We start from the raw sequence: 20952 nt of genomic DNA, 5'->3' as shown, positions 1-20952 counted from the left end.
TCTAGCACTTCTCCTTCTTAGCGTTGCAAACAAATGCACAAATCTATAATACCCTGTACCACAGTGGTGGTGTAGGGTATAAAATGGTTTTTATTGGGTATTTACCCAATAAATACCCAAGCATTGGGTATTTACCCGATAGAAACCCATCTCTGTTCATGGGCAAATTTGCATTTTACATACACTTGGCCTTATTTTCACTTAAAGAGCCGTAGTTATTGAAATTTTTAACAGATTTCCATGAAATTTGGTACGCATTGTTTATTACCGAACTGAACACCTCTAGCGAAGTCCATCAATGTCGGTTCAGAATTAAATAAAGCGTCTATTTAGTAGTATAACCAATTTTTATACCCTCCACCATAGGATGGGGGTATACTAATTTCGTCATTCTGTATATATATATATTCTTGATCGTCATGACATTTTAAGTCGATTTAGCCATGTCCGTCTGTCTGTCCGTCCGTCTGTCGAAAGCACGCTAACTTTCGAAGGAGTAAAGCTAGACGCTTGAAATTTTGCACAAATACTTCTTAGTAGTGTAGGTCGGTTGGGATTGTAATTGGGCCAAATCCGTTCATGTTTTGATATATCTGCCATATAAAACGATCTTGGGTATTGACTTCTTGAGCTTTTAGAGGGCGCAATTTTAATCCGATTTGAATGAAATTTTGCACGTAGTAAGTATTTTGTTACGATGTCCAATAACTGTGCCAAGTATGGTTCAAAACGGTTCATGTTTTGATATAGGTGCCACATAAACCGATCTTGGGTATTGACTTCTTGAGCCTTTAGAGGGCGCAATTCTCGTCCGATTTGATGTCACTTCCAACAACTGTGTTAAGTATGATTCACATCGGTCCATAACCTAATATAGCTGCCATATAAATCGATCTAGGTTCTTGAATTCTTGAGCCTCTAGAGGTCTCAATTCTCGTCCGATTTGTCTGAATTATTGCACGTTGTGTTTTAATATCACTTCCAACAACTGTGCTAAGTATGATTCAAATTGGTTCATAATCTGATATAGCTGCGATATAACCGATCTTGGATTTTAACTTATTGAGCCGCTAGAGGGCGCAATTTTCATCCGATTTGGCTAAAATTTTGCATGAGGTATTCTGATATGACTTCCAAAAACTGTGATGATTATGGCGCAAAGAGGTTCATAATCTGACATAGCTGCCATATAAACTGACCTGGGTTCTTGACTTCTTGAGCCTCTAGAGAGCGCAATACTTCTCCGATTTGGCAGACATTTTGTACAACGGCTTCTCCCATGGCCTTCAACATACGTATGCAATATGGTCTGAATTGATCTATAGCTTTATACAGCTCCCATATAAACCGATCTCCCGATTTTGCTTCTTGAGTCCTCCTCCTCCTTCTCCTCTGTACTTATTCATTGTTCTTTGTTGGCCTAAAAAGAGTGATGAGTGTGGCGCAAATAGGTACATAACCTGACATAGCTGCCATAGAAACTGATCAGGGATCTTGACTTCTTGAGCCTCTAGAGAGCGCAATTCTCATCCTCATTCTTTGTTTGCCTAAAAAGAGATACTGCGCAAAGAACTCGACAGATGCGATCCATGGTGGGGGGTATATAAGATTCGGCCCGGCCGAACTTGGCACGTTTTTACTTGTCCACTTTAAAGTAGTTGTTATGTACTATATAGTCGCCACTGCCCGACTTTTGCCTTTCCTTACTTGTTATACATGATGTGATTTCCTGATTTATTCAAATGTTTTGGGCCTTCTACCTGATTAACACTATCGACATCCCTACATCCACCCATGGAAGAGAGTCCAATAATTAACAAAGAGCATGCTTAATTTTACTGTAAAGGCTGATAAACATTTTTCACTGACTAGCGAGGGGCCACATGTTGAAGAGATGATTTTCGGCGGATCAGTTTAATTTTGAAAACGGCAGCGTGCGGTACTGTGAAAATTGTTGCGCGGGAAAACTTTGCTACCATGAATGGGTGAAAAAATCGAAAAGTAAATATTTGTAAAAGTTATTCAGAAGATTGTAATGGCAAGGAATAATGCAAAAAGTGTTTTAATGATAAGTGCAAATAGCATGCATTTGAAATAAATATTTCTAAATGTAATGCAACCGCAACCTATCCACAAGGCTATTACCAAAGAAAATTGCAAAATAAAATTTGCTAAAATAACAAAGGCATAATCAAAAAAAAAAAAAAACAACAATCAATGAATAGATAAAAATTAAAAAAAAAAAATTTTTAAAAAAGTGAAAAAAGTGAGTGTCAAGTAATTGAACAAAAAAGACCTTTCGCAATATCAAGGGTCTATTAAAACACAAATAAACACTTGAATAAATGTTTAGTGTTGTAAAATGAAGAAATGTGCTCGTACATACATATTTCAATGATCAGTAAAGGGCAATTAATATGAGCCGATAATTTGTTTTTTTTTTTTTTTATACCAAATGTGCACTTATCATTAGTTATTTGTGTATCAGTCCCCTTTAAGCTTATTAGCTAAATAAAAGAAACCACATATTGGGTTGCCCAAAAAGTAATTGCAGATTTTTCATATAGTCGGCGTTGACAAATTTTTTCACAGCTTGTGACTCTGTAATTGCATTCTTTCTTCTGTCAGTTATCAGCTGTTACTTTTAGCTTGCTTTAGAAAAAAAGTATAAAAAAGTAAATTTGATTAAAGTTTATTCTAATTTTTATTAAAAATGCATTTACTTTCTTTTAAAAAATCCGCAATTACTTTTTGGGCAACCCAATAGTTCGGTTTTAACAATCGGCTCAACTTTATATGAAAAAAATTATAAATTGCCGTGGATTACTTTTGTTTACTACCAACAAATATATGTTGCAACGGTGATTCAATGTGTTTTAGAAAATTATCGTGAAATTATGAATGAAATGTTATGGGAGAGAGCGCTACTCACTCACCTTATCGAAATGCGCAAAGATAACATTGAGCGATCACAGCAATAAAACTTTAGATTCGAAACAAGTAAGAGCGTGCTAAGTTCGGCCGGGCCGAATCTTATATACCCTCCACCATGGAACGTATTTGTCGAGTTCTATGCGCGGTATCTCTCTTTAGGCAAACAAAGAATATTGAATAAAAACTGTTATGCTATTGGAGCTATATCAAGTTATGGTCCGATTCGGACTATAAATGAATGCTGAACATTGTAGAAGTCATTGTGTAATATTTCAGTTCATTCGGCTAAGAATTGCGTCTTGTAGGGGCTCAAGCAGTAAATCGGGAGATAGGTTTATATGGAAGCTGTATCAAGCTATTGATCGATTCAAACCATATTAGACACGTATGTTGAAGGTCATGAGAGAAGCCGTTGTACAAAATTTCAGCCAAATCGGATGAAGAAGAAGAGCGCCATCTTAATGCTCAAGAAGTCAAGATCCCAGATCGGTTTATATGGCAGTTATATCAGGTTCTATACCATACTAAGCACAGTTGTTGGAAATCCTAACAAAACACCTGATGAAAAATTTCAGCCAAATCGGATGAGAATTGCACGCTCTATTGGCTTAAGAAGTCAAGATCCAAGATCGTTTTATATGACAGCTTTATCAGCCTATGGACCGATTTGAACCATACTTAGCGCAGTTGTTGGAAGTGATACCAAAACATCGCATGCAATATTTCAGTCAAATCAGGCGAGAATTGCTCCCTCTAGAGGCTCAAGAAGTCAAGATCCGAGATCGGTTTATATGGCAGCTATATATATTAGGTTGCCCAAAAAGTAATTACGTATTTTTCATATAGTCGGCGTTGACAAATTTTTTCACAGCATGTGACTCTGTAATTGCATTCTTTCTTCTGTCAGTTATCAGCTGTTAATTTTAGCTTGCTTTAGAAAAAGGTATATTTGATTAAAGTTCATTCTAAGTTTTATTAAAAATGCATTTACTTTCTTTTAAAAAATCCGCAATTACTTTTTGGGCAACCATATATCAAAACTTGCACCGATTTGGCCCATTACCATTCCCACCGACCTAAGCATAAGAAGTATTTGTGCAAAATTTCAAGCGGCTATCTTTACTCCTTCGAAAGTTAGCGTGCTTTCGACAGACAGACGGACGGACTGACGGACGGATATGGCTATATCGAATTAAAATGACACGATGGTGAATGAATGAATGGTGATAAAATGTCGCGACGATCAAGAATATATATACTTTATGGGGTCGCAGACGCATATTTAGAGGTATTACAAACAGAATGACGAAATTATTATACCCCCATCCTATGGTGGAGGGTATACAAAAAGTTGGGAAAAAGCATTTAATGTTTTAAAAATTAGATCATAAAATATAGTTTTTTTGAAAAAGAAAATTTGATGTGAAACCTTATAATACATGTATGTATGGGTGTAAAAATTGATTCGAGGCAACATTAAAGAAATTCTTAGTTTGTAAAATTGTTTTGTTTTTCACACAATAAGTGGTGGTACTAATGTTGAACACATTGGGTTTTTTTGTTTTGTTTATTTATAATCTAAAGCCGAGCATTCCACTATTGTGAGGGTCAATGTAGCAGACCAAATAGCTGCAAAGATTAGAGAATGAAAAATAAAACCCCTTAATGCAATGCATCTGAGTGAGTTCTTTATACTTTGGACCTGCGAAAGAGAAAAAAATCTTTCTATGGCTAAGAGATCCAGACATTGATAAGTGATTTGGAAGAGCTGCTTCATACAAAATGAGAATGTGGAAACTGAATAAAGGGAATATCAACATGACTCTTATATTTTGCTATAGTAATGGTTTGAAAATAAAAAAAAAAAAACCAAGTAAAAGGGCATTAAGTTCGACCCGGCCGAATTTTGGATACCCACCACCTCGGGTATATGTGTAAACCACATTTCCCCAAAATCCGGTGAAAAATGCATACCTTGTGCCCCATAGCAGCTATATCGAAATATGTTCCGATTTGGACCAAATACTAATAAGTACAAGTCATTGTTCAATTGTGCATAACCAAATATTAGTCTTTTTAGTGGATATATCTAAAAATAAACCGATCTGAACCATATACGACAGGGATGTCGAAAAGCCTAACATAAGTCACTGCACTGTGTAAAATTTCAGTGAAATCGGATTATAAATGCGCCTTTTATGGGGCCAAGACATTAAATCAAGAGATCGGTCCATATGGCAGCTAGATATAAGTTGCAGAAAGATGTCGAAAAGCCTAACACAACTCACTGTCCCAAATTTCGGCGAACTCGGACAATACATGCGCCTTTTATGGCCCCAAAACCTTAAATCGAGAGATCGGTCTATATGGCAGCTATATCCAAATCTGAATTGATTTGAGCCAAATTGAAAAAGAATGTCGAAGGGCCCAACCTAACTCACTGTCTCAAATTTTGGCGAACTCGGTCAATAAATGCGCCTTTTGTGGGCCAAGTCTTTAAATCGAGATATCCGTCTATATGGCAGCTAAATACAAATCTGGACCGATCAGAGCCAAATTAAAGAAAGAAAGAGAAAGGGCCTAAGACAACTCACTCTCCCAAATTTCAGCAAAATCGGATATTGAATGTGTCTTTTATGGGTCTATGACCCCTAAATCTGAGGATCGGTCTATAAGGCAGCTATATTCAAATCTGGACCGATCAGGGCTAAATTAAAGAAGAATGTCGAAGGTCCTAACATAACTCACTGTCCAAAATTCCGGCGTCATCGGACAATTAGTGCGCCTTTTATGGGCCCAAAACCATAAATCGAGAGATCGGTCTATACAGCAGCTATATACAAATCTGAACCGATCCGTGCCATATTGCAGAAGTATGTCAAGGGGCTTAACTTAACTCACTGTCCCAAACTGTTCGGCGAAATAGGTCAATAAATGCGCATTTTATGGCCCCAAAACCTTAAATGAGAATAGATCGGTCTATGTGGTAGTTATGTCCAAATCTGAAACGATCTGAACCAAATTGAACTTCAAATTTCAATTTGAACTTAAAATTTCGGCGACATCGGACAATAAATGCGTCTTTTAATGGCTTAAAACCTCAAATCGAAAGATAGGTCTATATAGCAGCTATATTCAAATCTGGACCGATCAGGACCAAATTGAAGAAGGATATCGAAGGTCCTAACACAACTCACAGTCTCAAATTTCGGACACATCGGACATTAAATGCGCCTTTTATGGGCCCAAAACCTTACATCGAGAGATCGGTCTATGTGGCAGCTATATCCAAATCTGGACCGATCTGAGCCAAATTGATGAAGAATGTCGACATCGGACAACAAATGCGCCTTTTATGGGCCCAAAGCCTTAAATCGAGAGATCGGTCTATTTGGCAGCTATATTCAAATCTGAATCGATCTGAGACAAATTGAAAAATAATGTCGAAGGAAGGATTGTACGACGGATCCTCTCATGACCATCAACATACGTGTTTATTATGGTCTGAATCGGTCTATATCCCGATACAGTTCCATATAAATCGATCTCTCTATTTTACTTCTTGAACCCCCAAAGGGCGCAATTCTTATTCGAATTGGCTGATATTTTACACAGATCTCCAACATATAATTTAATTGTGGTCCAAACCGAACCATATCTTGATATCGCTCTAATAGCAGAACAAATCTTTTTTTATATCCCTTTTTGCCTAAGAAGAGATGCCGGGAAAATAACTCGAAAATGCGATCCATGGTGGAGGGTACATAAGATTCGGCCCGTCCGAACTTAGCACGCTTTTAATTGTTAAAGACTGTAGCGTAGCAACAGACAGACGGATGGACATGGCTAGATTGCCAGCATATCCAAATCTGAACCGATCTAAGCCAAATTGACGAAGGATGTCTCGCTGTAGTTTTTATGCGCTTCATACCCTTTATCGGCAGATCGATCTATATGGCAGCTATATCTCAATATAATCCGATCTGAACCACATTTGGGTCAGATGTCGGGAGGTCTAAATCTACTCACTGTTTCAAATTTCAGCGAAATCGGATAAAAATAAAGCGTTTATGGGCCTCAGACCCTTTACCGGCAGATCGGTCTATATGGCAGCTGTATCTAAATAAAGTCCGCTCCGAACCATAATTGGGTCAGATGTCGGGAGGACTAAAAGTACTCACTGTTTAAAATTTCAACGAAATCGGTAGTTTTTATGGGCCTTAGACCCGTTATCGGCAGAACTGTTTATAAAGCAGCTATATCCAAATATGGTCCGATTTGGCCCGTTCAAGAACTTAATCAGCGTGCATCAAAAAGACGTATCTGTGCCAAATTTCAGCTCAATATCTCAATTTTTGAACACTCTAGAGTGATTACAACAGACGAAGGGACAGACGAATAGACGGACAGACACATTGACATGGTTAAATCGTCTTAGAATTTTACGACGATCCGAAATATTTATACTTTGTATGGGTGGAAATTAACATTGCTTTGTGTTGCATACGGAATGACTACATGAATATACCCCCTATCCTATGGTGGTGGGTATACAAAATTTAATTACTCTCAGAGCTTAGAAAATTTTCATTGAAATTTTGTCTGGAGAAAATTTTAGCGAAGTTTTGTAGTTACAGAAAATGGCGTTGAAATTATGCCTTGGTTATACTTCATTGCAATTTTTTTGCAGAAGTTTTTAACGAATGTCATTCTTAGAAAAGTTAGTTTTGTCTTCAGAAAAAGAATGAACAATTTATACTAAAATTTTGTGGTCAGGAAGAGTTTTATTCACAATTCGTTTTTGAGAAAATTGCATTTGAAGAAAGTTTCTTTAAAGGTTTGGTTTAAATGAAAGTTTTTTTAAAAAATTACCTTTTGTAAAAATTTTAGTAACATTATTTCCTTTAGAGAAATGTTTGTCAAAATACGCTTTTGAGAATACTTTATTGAAAACTGCCCTTTACTCTTTCAGTAAAGTTTTGTCTTTGAGAGAGTTTTTTCATTAAAATTTTTCATTGAAAATTTGCCCTTCGAGAGAATTTTGTTGGGATATTGTCCTTTGAGATAAAGCCGCTCTCTAATCTCGAACAAGGTCTTTTCGCACTTTTCACAAGCAATGCACTAATTTGTAACACCCTTTACAAATATCAATTGTTTTGCCATTCCAGCGACACAGCCATGAAACACAATACATTCTATTGCCACATTGTGGCGGCATTTGCCCATTTCATCGTGTGCCAAGCGGCAATACTGCCAAAATGCCCTTTCGAAGATACCGTCGACTTGACGAATGCCAAAAAATTCAACAATGGTTCCTATTTGTATGAAAATCTTGTAATACATTCCGATCTGGTGGACATTTACAATTACGAAGAGATCTTCAATGGGGTTCGCTTGCCAAGGGCGCCACATCCACGCGGTTGTGCATGTCAGGAGCGTAGCTGTATACGATTTTGCTGCCACCCCACCAAAGAACTGATAGCCAACTACTCACGTCAATGTTCCAACGAGGAGTTGGAACATGATCTCGAATACGATCCTTATATAAATGTGCTTGCTACCAATGGCACCATGGTGCGTAAGCATGTGACAAAGGAATTCACCATCGTTCAAGGTGTGCCTTGTGAGGGGGCCTATTCGCTGGCGCCCCAACTTGATGAAGAAGATGCTTGGGATATTTTCGAAAATGGTAGCATCCTACGACACTATGACATGGCATATTTGACTAAAAGAGATTATTGCCTAATGCCCATGGAACTGGATGATGGCCAGTGGGTGTTGAATCCCATGAATTGTCCCATTGTAAAGCCTGCTTCGCTTTCCCTGCAAATCAATAACATAGGTGAGTGCATACAAGAAATGCTGTCAAATGATTCGGTTAAGCTAATTCAGATGCAAATTTTAGCCATGGCCATTTCGGTACCTTTTATTATACTGACCATTATGGTTTATGCCTTGATACCGGAACTGCGGAATCTCCATGGTAAATGTCTCATTTCCTATTTGACTCCCTTGGCCATTGGTTACTCGATTTTAAGTACCGTATCCCTTTCGGAGGTGGAATTTCCAAATTTTGTATGCAGCTGTTTGGGTAAGTTGTGAATTTTTTTTTTTTTTTTTTTTTTTAATTTTTTTTATTAACATTCACTTTCACTAGGTTATGTGGCCTACTATTGCTTCATGAGCGCCTTCTTTTGGCTCAGCGTGATTAGCTTTGATTTGTGGCAGAATTTTCGCCTAACGGGTTCCATACGTTTTGGCCAGCGAAAACGTTTCCTTTTGTATTCCTCATACGCATGGGGCATTCCAGCTGGTTTAACCCTCATTGTGATAGGCATACAAAATTCGAATGTCAAGGATTTGTATAAGCCTGGCATAGGTGATGATTACTGTTGGCTAAAAAGTGAGTATAACAGAGGGGAGAAAGGTGTGGGGGAGAAAGTTTTATGTTATGCACTAAATCTCCATTCCCTCGTCAGATTTTGATGAAATTTCATATTTTAATTTTTTAGAGCATTCAAAATGATTAAAAAAAAAAACAATTAAAAAGGCGTTAAGTTCGGCCCGGCCGAACTTTAGATACCCACCACCTCGGGTATATATGTAAACCACCTTTCGTCAAAATCCGGTAAAAAATGCATAACTTTTGCCCCATAGCAGCTATATCGAAATATGTTCCGATTTGGACTAAATACTAAAAAGTACAAGTCATTGTGCAATTGTGTATAACGAAATATTGAAAAAATAGCTATATTTAAAAATAAATCGATCTGAACCATTTACGACTCGGATGTCGAAAAGCCTAACATATGTCACTGTGTCAAATTTCAGTAAAATCGGATAATAAATGCGCCTTTAAATGGCTAAGACTTTAAATCGAGAGATCGGTCTATATGGCAGCTATATCCAAATTTGGACCAATCTGGGCCAAGTTGCAGAAAAATGTCGACGAGCCTAACACAACTCACTGTCCCAAATTTCGGCGAAATCGGATAAATACCTTAAATCGAGAGATCGGTCTATATGGCAGCTATATCCAAATCTGAACCGACCAGGGCCAAATTAAAGAAATATGTCGAAGGCCCTAACACAACTTACTGTGCCAAATTTCATCAAAATCGGATAATAACTGTGGCCTTTATGGGCCTAAGACCCTAAATCGGAGGATATATATGGCAGCTATATCCAAATCTGGACCAATCTAGGACAAATTGCAGATATATGTCGAAGGCTCTAACGCGACTCACTTTCCCAAAGTGACATCGGACAAGTATATATAGAGATCGGTCTATATGGCAGCTATATTCAAATCTCGACCGATCAGAGCTGAATTAAAGAAGAATGTCAAAGGTCCTAACACAACTGTCTGTCCCAAATTTCGGCGACATCGGACAATAAATTCGCCTTTTATGGAGTCAAGACTTTAAGTCGAGAGATCGGATTATATGGCAGCTATATTAAAATCTGAACCGATCAGAGCCAAGTTGCAGAAAGATGTCGAAGGGCCTAAGACTGACTCACTGTCCCAAAATCGGATAATAAATGTGGCTTTTATGGGCCTAATACCCTAAATCGGAGGATCGGTCTATATGACAGCTATATCCAAATCTAGACCGATCTAGGCCAAATTGACAAAGGATGTCGAAGGTCCTAACACAACTCACTGTCCCAAATTTCACTAAAATCGGAAAATTAATGTGGCTTTATGGGTCAAAGACCCTAAATCGGCGGATCGGTCTATATGGCAGTTACATCAGATTATAGACCAACTTGGACCGTACTCAGGTCAGTTGTAATCACGTTTCGGTTTTTAAAAATTGCCATATTTGCACGGACTCGTATTGCTTCCTTACACAGGTTAAGTTCATGAATGGGCCAAATCGGGTTATATTTGGATATTTCTGCTATATAGACCGATCTGGAGATTTAGGGTCTTAAACCCGTAAAACCCGCATTTTTTTGACCGACTTCGCTGAAATTTGAAACAGAAAGTTTAACTATATCGTATAGCTGTCATATAGACCGTTAGCCATATGGGTCGTTAGCCTTTAAAAGCCGCCATTTCGTTAGCAATACCTGGTCAAATTGAACAGCGATTTAATAAAATGACTTATCAATGTTGCCTTATGAATGTTCATCCGCCAATCTACCCACCGTTCGATCTGTCGGCATTGTAAAAACTTTAAACTATACACCATCACTGTGATACGGGGTATTATAACTTTGTGCATTTGTTTGCAACACCCAGAAGAAAGAGAGATAGGCCAATTGTTATGTATAGCGGTCGACTCAGAAGCACTCTCTGATTCGATTTAGCTATGACTGTCTATCTGTATGTCTGTCCTGTGTTAATTTGTGTACAAACAACAGGTCGCAATTTTCACCCGATCATCTTCAAATTTGGCATTGGTGCCATATAAAGGGTGATTTTTTTGAGGTTAGGATTTTCATGCATTAGTATTTGACAGATCACGTGGGATTTCAGACATGGTGTCAAAGAGAAAGATGCTCAGTATGCTTTGACATTTCATCATGAATAGACTTACTAACGAGCAACGCTTGCAAATCATTGAATTTTATTACCAAAATCAGTGTTCGGTTCGAAATGTGTTCAAATTTTGACAAATTTTGTTCGGCGATGAGGCTCATTTCTGGTTGAATGGCTACGTAAATAAGCAAAATTGCCGCATTTGGAGTGAAGAGCAACCAGAAGCCGTTCAAGAACTGCCCATGCATCCCGAAAAATGCACTGTTTGGTGTGGTTTGTACGCTGGTGGAATCATTGGACCGTATTTTTTTAAAGATGCTGTTGGACGCAACGTTACGGTGAATGAACACATTTCGAACCGAACACTGATTTTGGTAATAAAATTCAATGATTTGCAAGCGTTGCTCGTTAGTAAGTCTATTCATGATGAAATGTCAAAGCATACTGAGCATCTTTCTCTTTGACACTATGTCTGAAATCCCACGTGATCTGTCAAATACTAATGCATGAAAATCCTAACCTCAAAAAAATCACCCTTTAGACCGATCAAATTTTGCAGAAAACAATGCAATTTTTAAAATTCTGAGGGGGTGCTTAGCACACGCCCCAGAGGCCTTTCTACACTTATGGTAATGAATGATGATGTATTTTTTTTTTCAGCCCATGATTGGTCAGCAATGATATATTTCTTTGGCATAAATCTGGTTATAGTGCTTATCGATATCATCTTCTTCTCTATGACCTATTACAAAATCACTGTCATGCAAAGGGACATAGACAAAATCATAAGAAATGATACCAATGAAGGTCGTCACAAATTGAGGACACACAAGAATAAGTAGCAAATTTTAAACAGAACAAAATATTTCAGTTTCTAATTCTCTCCCTCTTTACTCATTTCAGTTTTGGTCTATTTCTACGCTTGTTTTTGATTATGGGTGTGTCCTGGCTATTGGATATAGTCTCCTATATAGAGAGTCTGGTTAATCCTGGGGGCACAAATCCCATCTATTATGTATCAGATTTTATGAATGCCATTTTGGGTCTTTTGATTTTTGTTTGTTTTGTGCTGAAACCCAAAGTTCTATCGTTGATCAAAAAGAGGTATGTAGTTTAAAAGAAAAAAATCATTGCAGAATTTATTTATTGAAATATGTATTTTAAAACCCCTTTTTATAATTTTTGGCTTAAACCATTTTGTCAAACAAAGAATATTTGAAACGCGTGATGAAACTGACCACACCATGACTACTGAAAGCGACGAAGAAGAAATTTCCTTGAATGGTATTGGCTCAGGTATTGAGAATTTGGGGTGCTGACTAAACGTAAACATAAAACGCCGAACTCTGTCAAAGAAGTATTTGAAAAATTTAAAGTAGCTAGCATTGTACCTTCGCAGTGCTGGTATGTTTCCAGTTAATCCTATTCAGACAGGCTGTTTCTTAAGCGTTTTAGTTTTCAATTTAGCCAGCTCCCAAGATGTGAATTTTTAAAACTGTATACGCCTTTGCATGTCCAACAAACACTTGTTTAATGCTCTGTTCTGGTGTTGGTCTACATACATGTGTGTGGGAGGTCCTTATACTTATGGATTTGTGCTATCCCCTTTTTTGTTATAATATTTGCACTTTAATTATCTTTTGTTTTTTTTTTTCAATCTACTTGACCCCACTCGCCTTTTGCGTCACAAAGACTAACAAAAATTCTGTGAAATGTGTTTACTAACTGCCAGTTACTTAAATGCTTGCCATAACTAAAAATCTCTTTTCTTGATGCCCACCGTCTTAGGATACTAATCATGTCATTTCACCTGTAACACCTCAAATTAGTGATCTATATACATTAGAGTGACCCAAAAAACAAAAAAAAAAAATATTTTTGAAACACATACGCTACAGTTCTTTCCCTTTTGGTACCGATAAGCATAATATGAAATATTATAGCTATAGGTTTACGATAACCCGTGCTGCCATGATGTCCAAAGATGGATGTAATGAAATTGGTCTATCAATTTCATGATAGGACCTAAAATACTCAACTGGATTACTTGGAAAGCACTACATCCAATTTTGGACGTTATGGTGGCTCGGGTTGTCGTATACCGATCGCTATAATATTTCGTATTATGATTATCGGGATCAAAAGGAAAAAATAGAGGATATGCGTTCCTATATTTGCAAAAAAAAAAAAAAAAATCTTTGCAGGGGACGGCCTGATATACATGCATGTTTTCCCATGAACATTGTATAAAGGAACATTGCATACTTTTCTAATATTTATGAGTGTAGTCCTATTAAAAAGTTTAGCTCAATGATATGGGGCCTCCTTGTGTATGCCCAGTCGGAACGGCATGTAGCTTGGGTCACCACTTGTTAGAGAAGTTTGAGCATAACTGGATGCCTTAGAAATGTTGCCAGCATTTGTAAGAAACTTAATTCTATTGTTCATGTCAGGCGTTGAACCCATGCCTTTGGAGTCATAGGCGGATATGCTTACCTCTGCGCCATGTTGGCCTCTGCAATAGTGATCTAAGTTCATATAATTAAAGAAAAATATATCCTCATGATCTTGCCATTCCATTTCTGATGTTGTTCGTGAATCAAATCAAGTAAAATCAAATCAAATCAAATCAAATCAAATCAAATCAAATCAAATCAAATCAAATCAAATCAAATCAAATCAAATCAAATCAAATCAAATCAAATCAAATCAAATCAAATCAAATCAAATCAAATCAAATCAAATCAAATCAAATCCAAATCCAAATCCAAATCCAAATCCAAATCCAAATCCAAATCCAAATCCAAATCCAAATCCAAATCCAAATCCAAATCCAAATCCAAATCCAAATCCAAATCCAAATCCAAATCCAAATCCAAATCCAAATCCAAATCCAAATCCAAATCCAAATCCAAATCCATATCCAAATCCAAATCCAAATCCAAATCCAAATCCAAATCCAAATCCAAATCCAAATCCAAATCCAAATCCAAATCCAAATCCAAATCCAAATCCAAATCCAAATCCAAATCCAAATCCAAATCCAAATCCAAATCCAAATCCAAATCCAAATCCAAATCCAAATCCAAATCCAAATCCAAATCCAAATCCAAATCCAAATCCAAATCCAAATCCAAATCCAAATCCAAATCCAAATCCAAATCCAAATCCAAATCCAAATCCAAATCCAAATCCAAATCCAAATCCAAATCCAAATCCAAATCCAAATCCAAATCCAAATCCAAATCCAAATCCAAATCCAAATCCAAATCCAAATCCAAATCCAAATCCAAATCCAAATCCAAATCCAAATCCAAATCCAAATCCAAATCCAAATCCAAATCCAAATCCAAATCCAAATCCAAATCCAAATCCAAATCCAAATCCAAATCCAAAACCAAATCCAAAACCAAATCCAAATCCAAATCCAAATCAAATAAAATCAAATCAAATTAAATCAAATCATATCGTATCATATATATCCTCCACCATGGGTCGCATTTGTCGAGTTCTTTCCCGGTATCTCTTTTTAGACAAACAAAGGATAAAAGAAAAGAATTGATATGCTAGTTGAATTGAATGTTGGAGACCACAGTTGAAGTTGTTGTGTAATATTGCAGCCAAATCGAATAAGAATTGCACCTTTTAGGAGCTCAAGAAGTAAAATAAGGAGATCGGTTTATAGGGAAGCTGTATCAGGCTATAGACCAATTCAAACCATATTCAACAAGTATGTTCAAGGTCATGGGAGAAGCCGTTATACAAAATTTCAGTCGAATCGCATTGAAATTGCACCCACTAGAGGCACAAGGAGATAAGACCCCAGATCGCATTATATGGCAGCTATGCCAGGTTATGCACCGTTTAAACCCGATGGGCCGATATGGCCCATTTACAATCGCAACCGATTTACATTTAATAATTTTTTTTTTGCAAAATTTCAAGCGGCTAGCATTACTCCCTCGAAAGCTAGCTCGCTTTCGACAGATAGATGGACGGACGGACAGACAAACGACTGGACGAAATTAGTGTACTCCCATCCATGTTTGCAGAGCAGTTTTACATGACAGAATACCTCGCCAGCATTAGTCAGGGATAAGCATCGTTGTCTTCAAAAGAATGCATGGTACAGGTCTGCAAATACTACATTTGTATACAAATTACCATAAGACCGCGGTATGCTAATCTAGTCATTCCGTTTGTATAACATCGAAATATTGATCTTCGACCCAAAAAAGTATATATATATCATGTCCGTCCGTCCGTCCGTCCGTCCGTCCGTCCGTCTGTCAAAATCACAATGGCGGTCGAACGCGTCAAGCATCGTTAGGGATTGCAAATGGGTCATTTTGGTTCAGATTAAGGTATAGCTCCCATATAAACCGATCTCCCGATTTTTCTTCTTGAGCCCCTGGAAACCGCAATTTATGTTTGATTTGTCTGAAATTTGGCATGTAGTGTTCTGTTAAGACTTCCAACAACTGTGCCAAGTGCGGTTGGAATCGGTCTATAACCTGATATAGCTGCTATATAAACCAATCTACCAATTTGACTCTTGAACCCTTACAAGCAGCAATTATTGTGCGATTTAGCTGAGCATGTAGTGATTAGTTATAACTTTCAACAACTGTGCCAATGACGGTCTAAATCGATCCATAATCTGATATAGCTCCCATATAAACCGAACTCCTTACAAGCCGCAATTTTTGTTCGATTTGGCTGAAATTTGGCACATAGGCTCATGTTTTGTTACCACTTACAACAGCTGTACTTAGTAACGTCTATATCGGTCTATAACATAATATAGCTCCCATATACACCGATCTCTCGATTTGACTTCTTGAGTCCTTACAAGCCGTAATTGTTGTCCGATTTGGCTGAAATTTTGCACGTGGTGTTCCGCTATTACTTCCAAACTGTGCTCGGTTCAAATCGGTCTAAAATCTGATATAGCTCCCACATAAAACGATCTTCCGATTTGTCTTTTTAAGCCTTTACCAGCCGCAATTTTTGGTCTAATTTGGCTGAAATTTGGCATGTTGTGTTCTGTTATGACTTTCTACAACTGTACTAAGTAAAATCCAAATAGGTCTATAACCTGGTATAGCTCCCATATAAACCGATTTGCCTATTAGACTTCTTGAGTTCTTATAAGCCGCAATTTGTGTCCGTTTTTTAACAACTGTGCCCTGTCCTATCCAAATCAGTCTATAATCTGATATAGCCTCCATGTAAGCCGATCTCGATCATCGTTGTTCGGTTCCTAGAAGTTTAAATTTTTGCTGGTCTGATAGAAGTTTGGTATGTTGAGTAAAATTATGCCCTTCAACTAAATTTAGTTTGTATAAATTTTAAGCAGAATCCATGGGAACCCACCACGTTCCCAAGATTCAGCCCAGCCAAATAGCACGCTTTTACTTGTTCTCTTTCAATGCCATCCATAACAAACAATTCTTATCCAATTTGGTTAAAATTTTACACGAGGACTCCTTCTAGGACCTGTCTGAGTATGGTTCCAATCGGTTCAAAACCTGATATAGCTCCCAAATAAACCGATCCCTCGAATATGTTTCTGGAGCCTCTAACCACGCAATTCTTATCCAAGCATAAAAAAATCCATGGGGATTTCTTGTTATTATCCTTTTTTAAGAGAGCCTGTCCAAAGAACTTGGCAAATGCGATCCATGGTGCGGTATAAAATTCGTCCCAACCGAACTAAGCACGCTTTTATTTGTTTTGTTATACCCTTCACCATAGAATGGGGGTATACTAATTTCGTCTTTCTGTTTGTAACACCTCGAAATATGCGTCTAAGACCCCATAAAGTATATATACTCTTGATCGTCGTGACATTTTAAGTCGTCGGTCTGTCCGTCCGTCCGTCGTCTGTCTGTCGTAAGCACGCTAACTTTCGTAGGAGTAAAGCTAGCCGCACAAATACTTCTAATAAATGTAGGTCGGTTGGTACTGCAAATGGGCCATATCTGCAAATAATTCAATATAGCTGCCATATAAACCGATCTTGGATCTTGACTTCTTGATTTCTTGAGCCACTAGAGGGCAAAATTTTTAACCGAATTGGCTGAATGTTTGCATGATGTGTTTTGAGTATGCTTTTAATCGATTAATAACCTGATATAGCTGCCATATAAACCGATCTGGAATCTTGACTTCTTGAGCCTCTAGAGGGCGCAATTCCTATCCGATTTGGCTGAAATTTTGTACAACGGCCTCTCCCATGACCTCCAGCATATGCGTCATATGTGGTTCTAATCGGTTTATAGTCTGATACAGCTCCCATATAGACTGATCTCCCTATTTTACTTATTGAGCCTATAGAGGGCGCATTTTCGTTCCCGATTTGGCTGAAATTTGGCATGACATGTTATGACTTCCAACAACTGCACTAAGTATGGTTCAAATCGGTCCATAACATGATATAGCTGTCAAATAAATCGATCTGGGATCATGACTTCTTGAGCCTCTAGAGGGCGTAATTATTATCCGACTTGGCTGACATTTTGTACAACGGCCTCTCCCATGGCCTCCAGCATACGTGTCAAATATGGTTTGAATCGGTCTATAGCCTGGTACAGCTTTCGTATAAACCGATCTCCCTATTTTACGTCTTGAGACCCTAAAAGGCGCAATTCTTATTCGATTTGGCTGAAATTTTACACAAAGACTTCAACTGTGGTCTCCAACATTCAATTCAACTAGCATATAAATTCTTTTCTTTTATTCTTTGTTTGTCTAAAAAGAGATACCGGGAAAGAACTCGACAAATGCGATCCATGGTGGAGGGTATGTAAGATTCGGCCCTGCCGAACTTACCGCTCTTTTATTTGTTTTTTCTTAAAAACATTGTTAACTAAAGTCAAGATGTTGAGTCACACACTTTTGCATTGCCTTTCTTTTGCATTCGTACTGAACTGACTAACTTTTGATGTTTGCTAAAACACATGTATTCGATTTTAAATTAAATAAAACTTCGCACTTAATGAAACCCTCGTACTAATATTTTATGATCTTGAATGCCCTTACAGATGTCAGCAAGCAAAGGGAGGTGCTGTCATGAGACCGATGGTTAAGAGAACAGCCACATCACATCTGAGCCTTTCCAAGATCCAAGCAAGTCCTTTGGCTTCACGTTTAAACTGACATATTGTCTGCATGTATTTATTTATTATAACTCATATTCAGTATAACATATGTGTATTATTGTAAATTATTATTATTTAGTAAACATAGGACCAGTTTCTTAATAACCGGTTAAAACTTAGCAAATAAGAAATATATATATGTAAAATAAAATAACGGCACAATGAGTTTAAAAGGATGTTAGGAATATAGCTCTTAGATTAGTATTAATACACGACTGAAATTTTCCGCTTACGTGATAAACTCCCTCTCAAGGATTTCCACCTTGAAGTGGTAAGGGGGCCTAATAGATGGCCCCAATATCTGTTAAACATCTAAATAAATTGTAATCCAAGAGAACCCTGCCGAGCCGTATGAAAGTTCGATCTCGAAAGAAAGTAGTAAGCAAGACTTACAACGAAACTTGACAGCTGGTAACACCTGATCGGATAAAAAATGTGTATCCTCAAGATATCTTTCATATCCTTTTTTTATTTTTGTTTATTCATAAGTTTAAATATAAGAGTGCCAACATTGTATTAAGATTAAGACTTTATTTGTACATAAAAATTTTTGTATTAAAGTAAAAACCAAAATCTTATATATAAAAATCAATTTGTGTTTGTTTGTAGGTTTGTTTGTTTGTTTGTATGTTTGTGTGTTCCTTATAGACTCAGAAACGGCTGAACCGATTTTCTTGAAATTTTCACAGATGGTGCATAATGATCCCGTGGTGAACATAGGGCACTACATTTTTTGATATCTGAAGGGGGGGCGGACCCTCCCCCTTACCCTAATTTTCAGAATCTCCAGATCTCGGAGATGGGTGGTGCGATTTAAGCGAAATTTTGTGTGCTCTCATATAGTACCCTAAAATTAAAAATTTGGTAACCAAATTTCGGATGAGGTACCTAGGGGGGCCGCCCCACCTTAAAACCTACCAAACATATATTTAGACCAATCACGACAATATGTGACTCAAATGAAAGGTATTTAGGTTAAGAAAACATATCTGATATCCAATTGTCGAACCAAGTGCCACCACCAAGGGGGACCACTCCAAACCCCAAAACACCCCTAAATCGGACATATTTACCGACCACGGCAATATGGGACTCAAATGAAGGGTATTTGCGAGTAGAATACGAATCTGATATCCAAATGTGGGACCACGTTTCTGGGGGTCCACCCCTTTCCCAAAACACCCCCCAAACAGGACTTATTTACTGACCATGGGAATATGGGGCTTAAATAAAAGCTATTTAAATGTAGAATACTGATCTGATATCCAAACATGGGACCAAGTGTTTGGGGGCCGCCTCTCACCAAAAACCTCCCCCATAGGAGACAAATTTGCGACCATTGCAATATGGGGCTCAAATTAAAGGTCTTTGGGAGTAAAGCACAAATCTGATATCAATATTCGGGAAAAGTGTCTATGGGACCACTTCACCCCCACAACACCACCCCACCCCCAAAACACCCCTAAATCGGACATATTTACCGATCATGGCAGCATTGAACTCAAATGAAAGGTATTTGCGAGTAGAATACGAATCTGATAGCCAAATGTGAGACCACGTTCCTGGGGGTCCACCCCTTCCCCAAAACACCCCCCAAACAGGACTTATTTACTGACCATGGGAATATGGGGTTTAATTAAAAGGTATTTGAGTGTAGAATACAATTAGAATCAGATATCCAAATATGGGACCAAGTGTTTGGGGGGCCGCCTTTCCCCAAAAACATCCCCCAATGGGGACAAATTTACGACCATAGCAATATGGGGCTCAAATGAAAGGTCTTTGGGAGTAAAGCACGAATCTGATATCAATATTCGGGAAAAGTGTCTGTGGGTCCACCCCACCCCCACAACACCACCCAAATAGGAAGTAGTTGTTGACTATTGCAATATGGGGCTTAAATAAGAGGGTTTTTAAAGTGGAACACGGATCCGATATATATTTTCAAGGCCAAGTCACTGAGTGGCCGCCCATCCCCCAAAAAACCCCCCAAGCCGGTCATGTTTGCCGACTAAAGAAATATGGGGCTGAAATTAAAGGTATTTGGGAGTAGACCACGTATCTGATATCAACATTAGGGACCAACTGTCTAGGAAACGCCCCATCACCATAACAACCCCCAAATAGGACGTATTTGCTCACCAAGACAATTTGGGTTTTAGAGAGAGTGGAACTAAATATTTATACTTTTAGGGCCAATACCCCAATCCGGACATATTTGCTGACTTTTGCAATAAGGTGTATAAATGAGATTAGAAAACGAATTTGATATCCAATTTTGAGGCCAATGGCAATATGGGGTTCAAAAAAATGATATATAGATATATGAGAATAGAGTACGTTGCTGATATATTTTCCGGGCTTAGA

At 37.8% G+C, this 20952-nt stretch overlaps 1 protein-coding gene across 3 annotated transcripts; it reads left to right on the top strand.

Annotated features, from left to right (window-relative positions):
- The first annotated feature begins 1916 nt into the window (after nt 1-1916).
- Nucleotides 1917-19141, top strand: LOC106094583 (G-protein coupled receptor Mth2). 3 transcript variants are annotated; one of them, XM_013261807.2, is made up of 8 exons: nt 1917-2001; nt 8103-8776; nt 8840-9025; nt 9092-9337; nt 12083-12260; nt 12326-12526; nt 12633-12718; nt 18469-19141. In XM_013261807.2, the coding sequence occupies exons 1-8, from the start codon at nt 1982-1984 to the stop codon at nt 18498-18500; spliced, it is 1623 nt and encodes a 540-aa protein (XP_013117261.2). In that variant the 5' UTR covers nt 1917-1981; the 3' UTR covers nt 18501-19141. The 3 variants fall into 3 exon arrangements, with proteins under 3 accessions (XP_013117261.2, XP_013117262.2, XP_059216542.1); XM_059360559.1 differs by lacking the exon at nt 1917-2001 and adding an exon at nt 2016-2266; XM_013261808.2 differs by lacking the exon at nt 12633-12718 and having other exon boundaries at nt 18469-19140.
- The last annotated feature ends 1811 nt before the right edge of the window (nt 19142-20952 follow it).

Source organism: Stomoxys calcitrans, chromosome 1 (genome assembly GCF_963082655.1).
Source record: "Stomoxys calcitrans chromosome 1, idStoCalc2.1, whole genome shotgun sequence".
Lineage (NCBI taxonomy): Eukaryota > Metazoa > Arthropoda > Insecta > Diptera > Muscidae > Stomoxys > Stomoxys calcitrans.
The sequence above is the reverse complement of the archived record's forward strand: the minus strand, read 5'-3'. Positions and strand labels throughout refer to the sequence as shown.

Coding starts and splice junctions, on each gene's coding strand:
- LOC106094583 (XM_013261807.2), top strand. CDS start 1,982: ATGGGTGAAAAAATCGAAAA. Junction 9,338..12,082: donor TGATTACTGTTGGCTAAAAA/GTGAGTATAACA, acceptor TTTTTTTTTCAG/CCCATGATTGGTCAGCAATG. Junction 12,261..12,325: donor TTGAGGACACACAAGAATAA/GTAGCAAATTTT, acceptor TACTCATTTCAG/TTTTGGTCTATTTCTACGCT.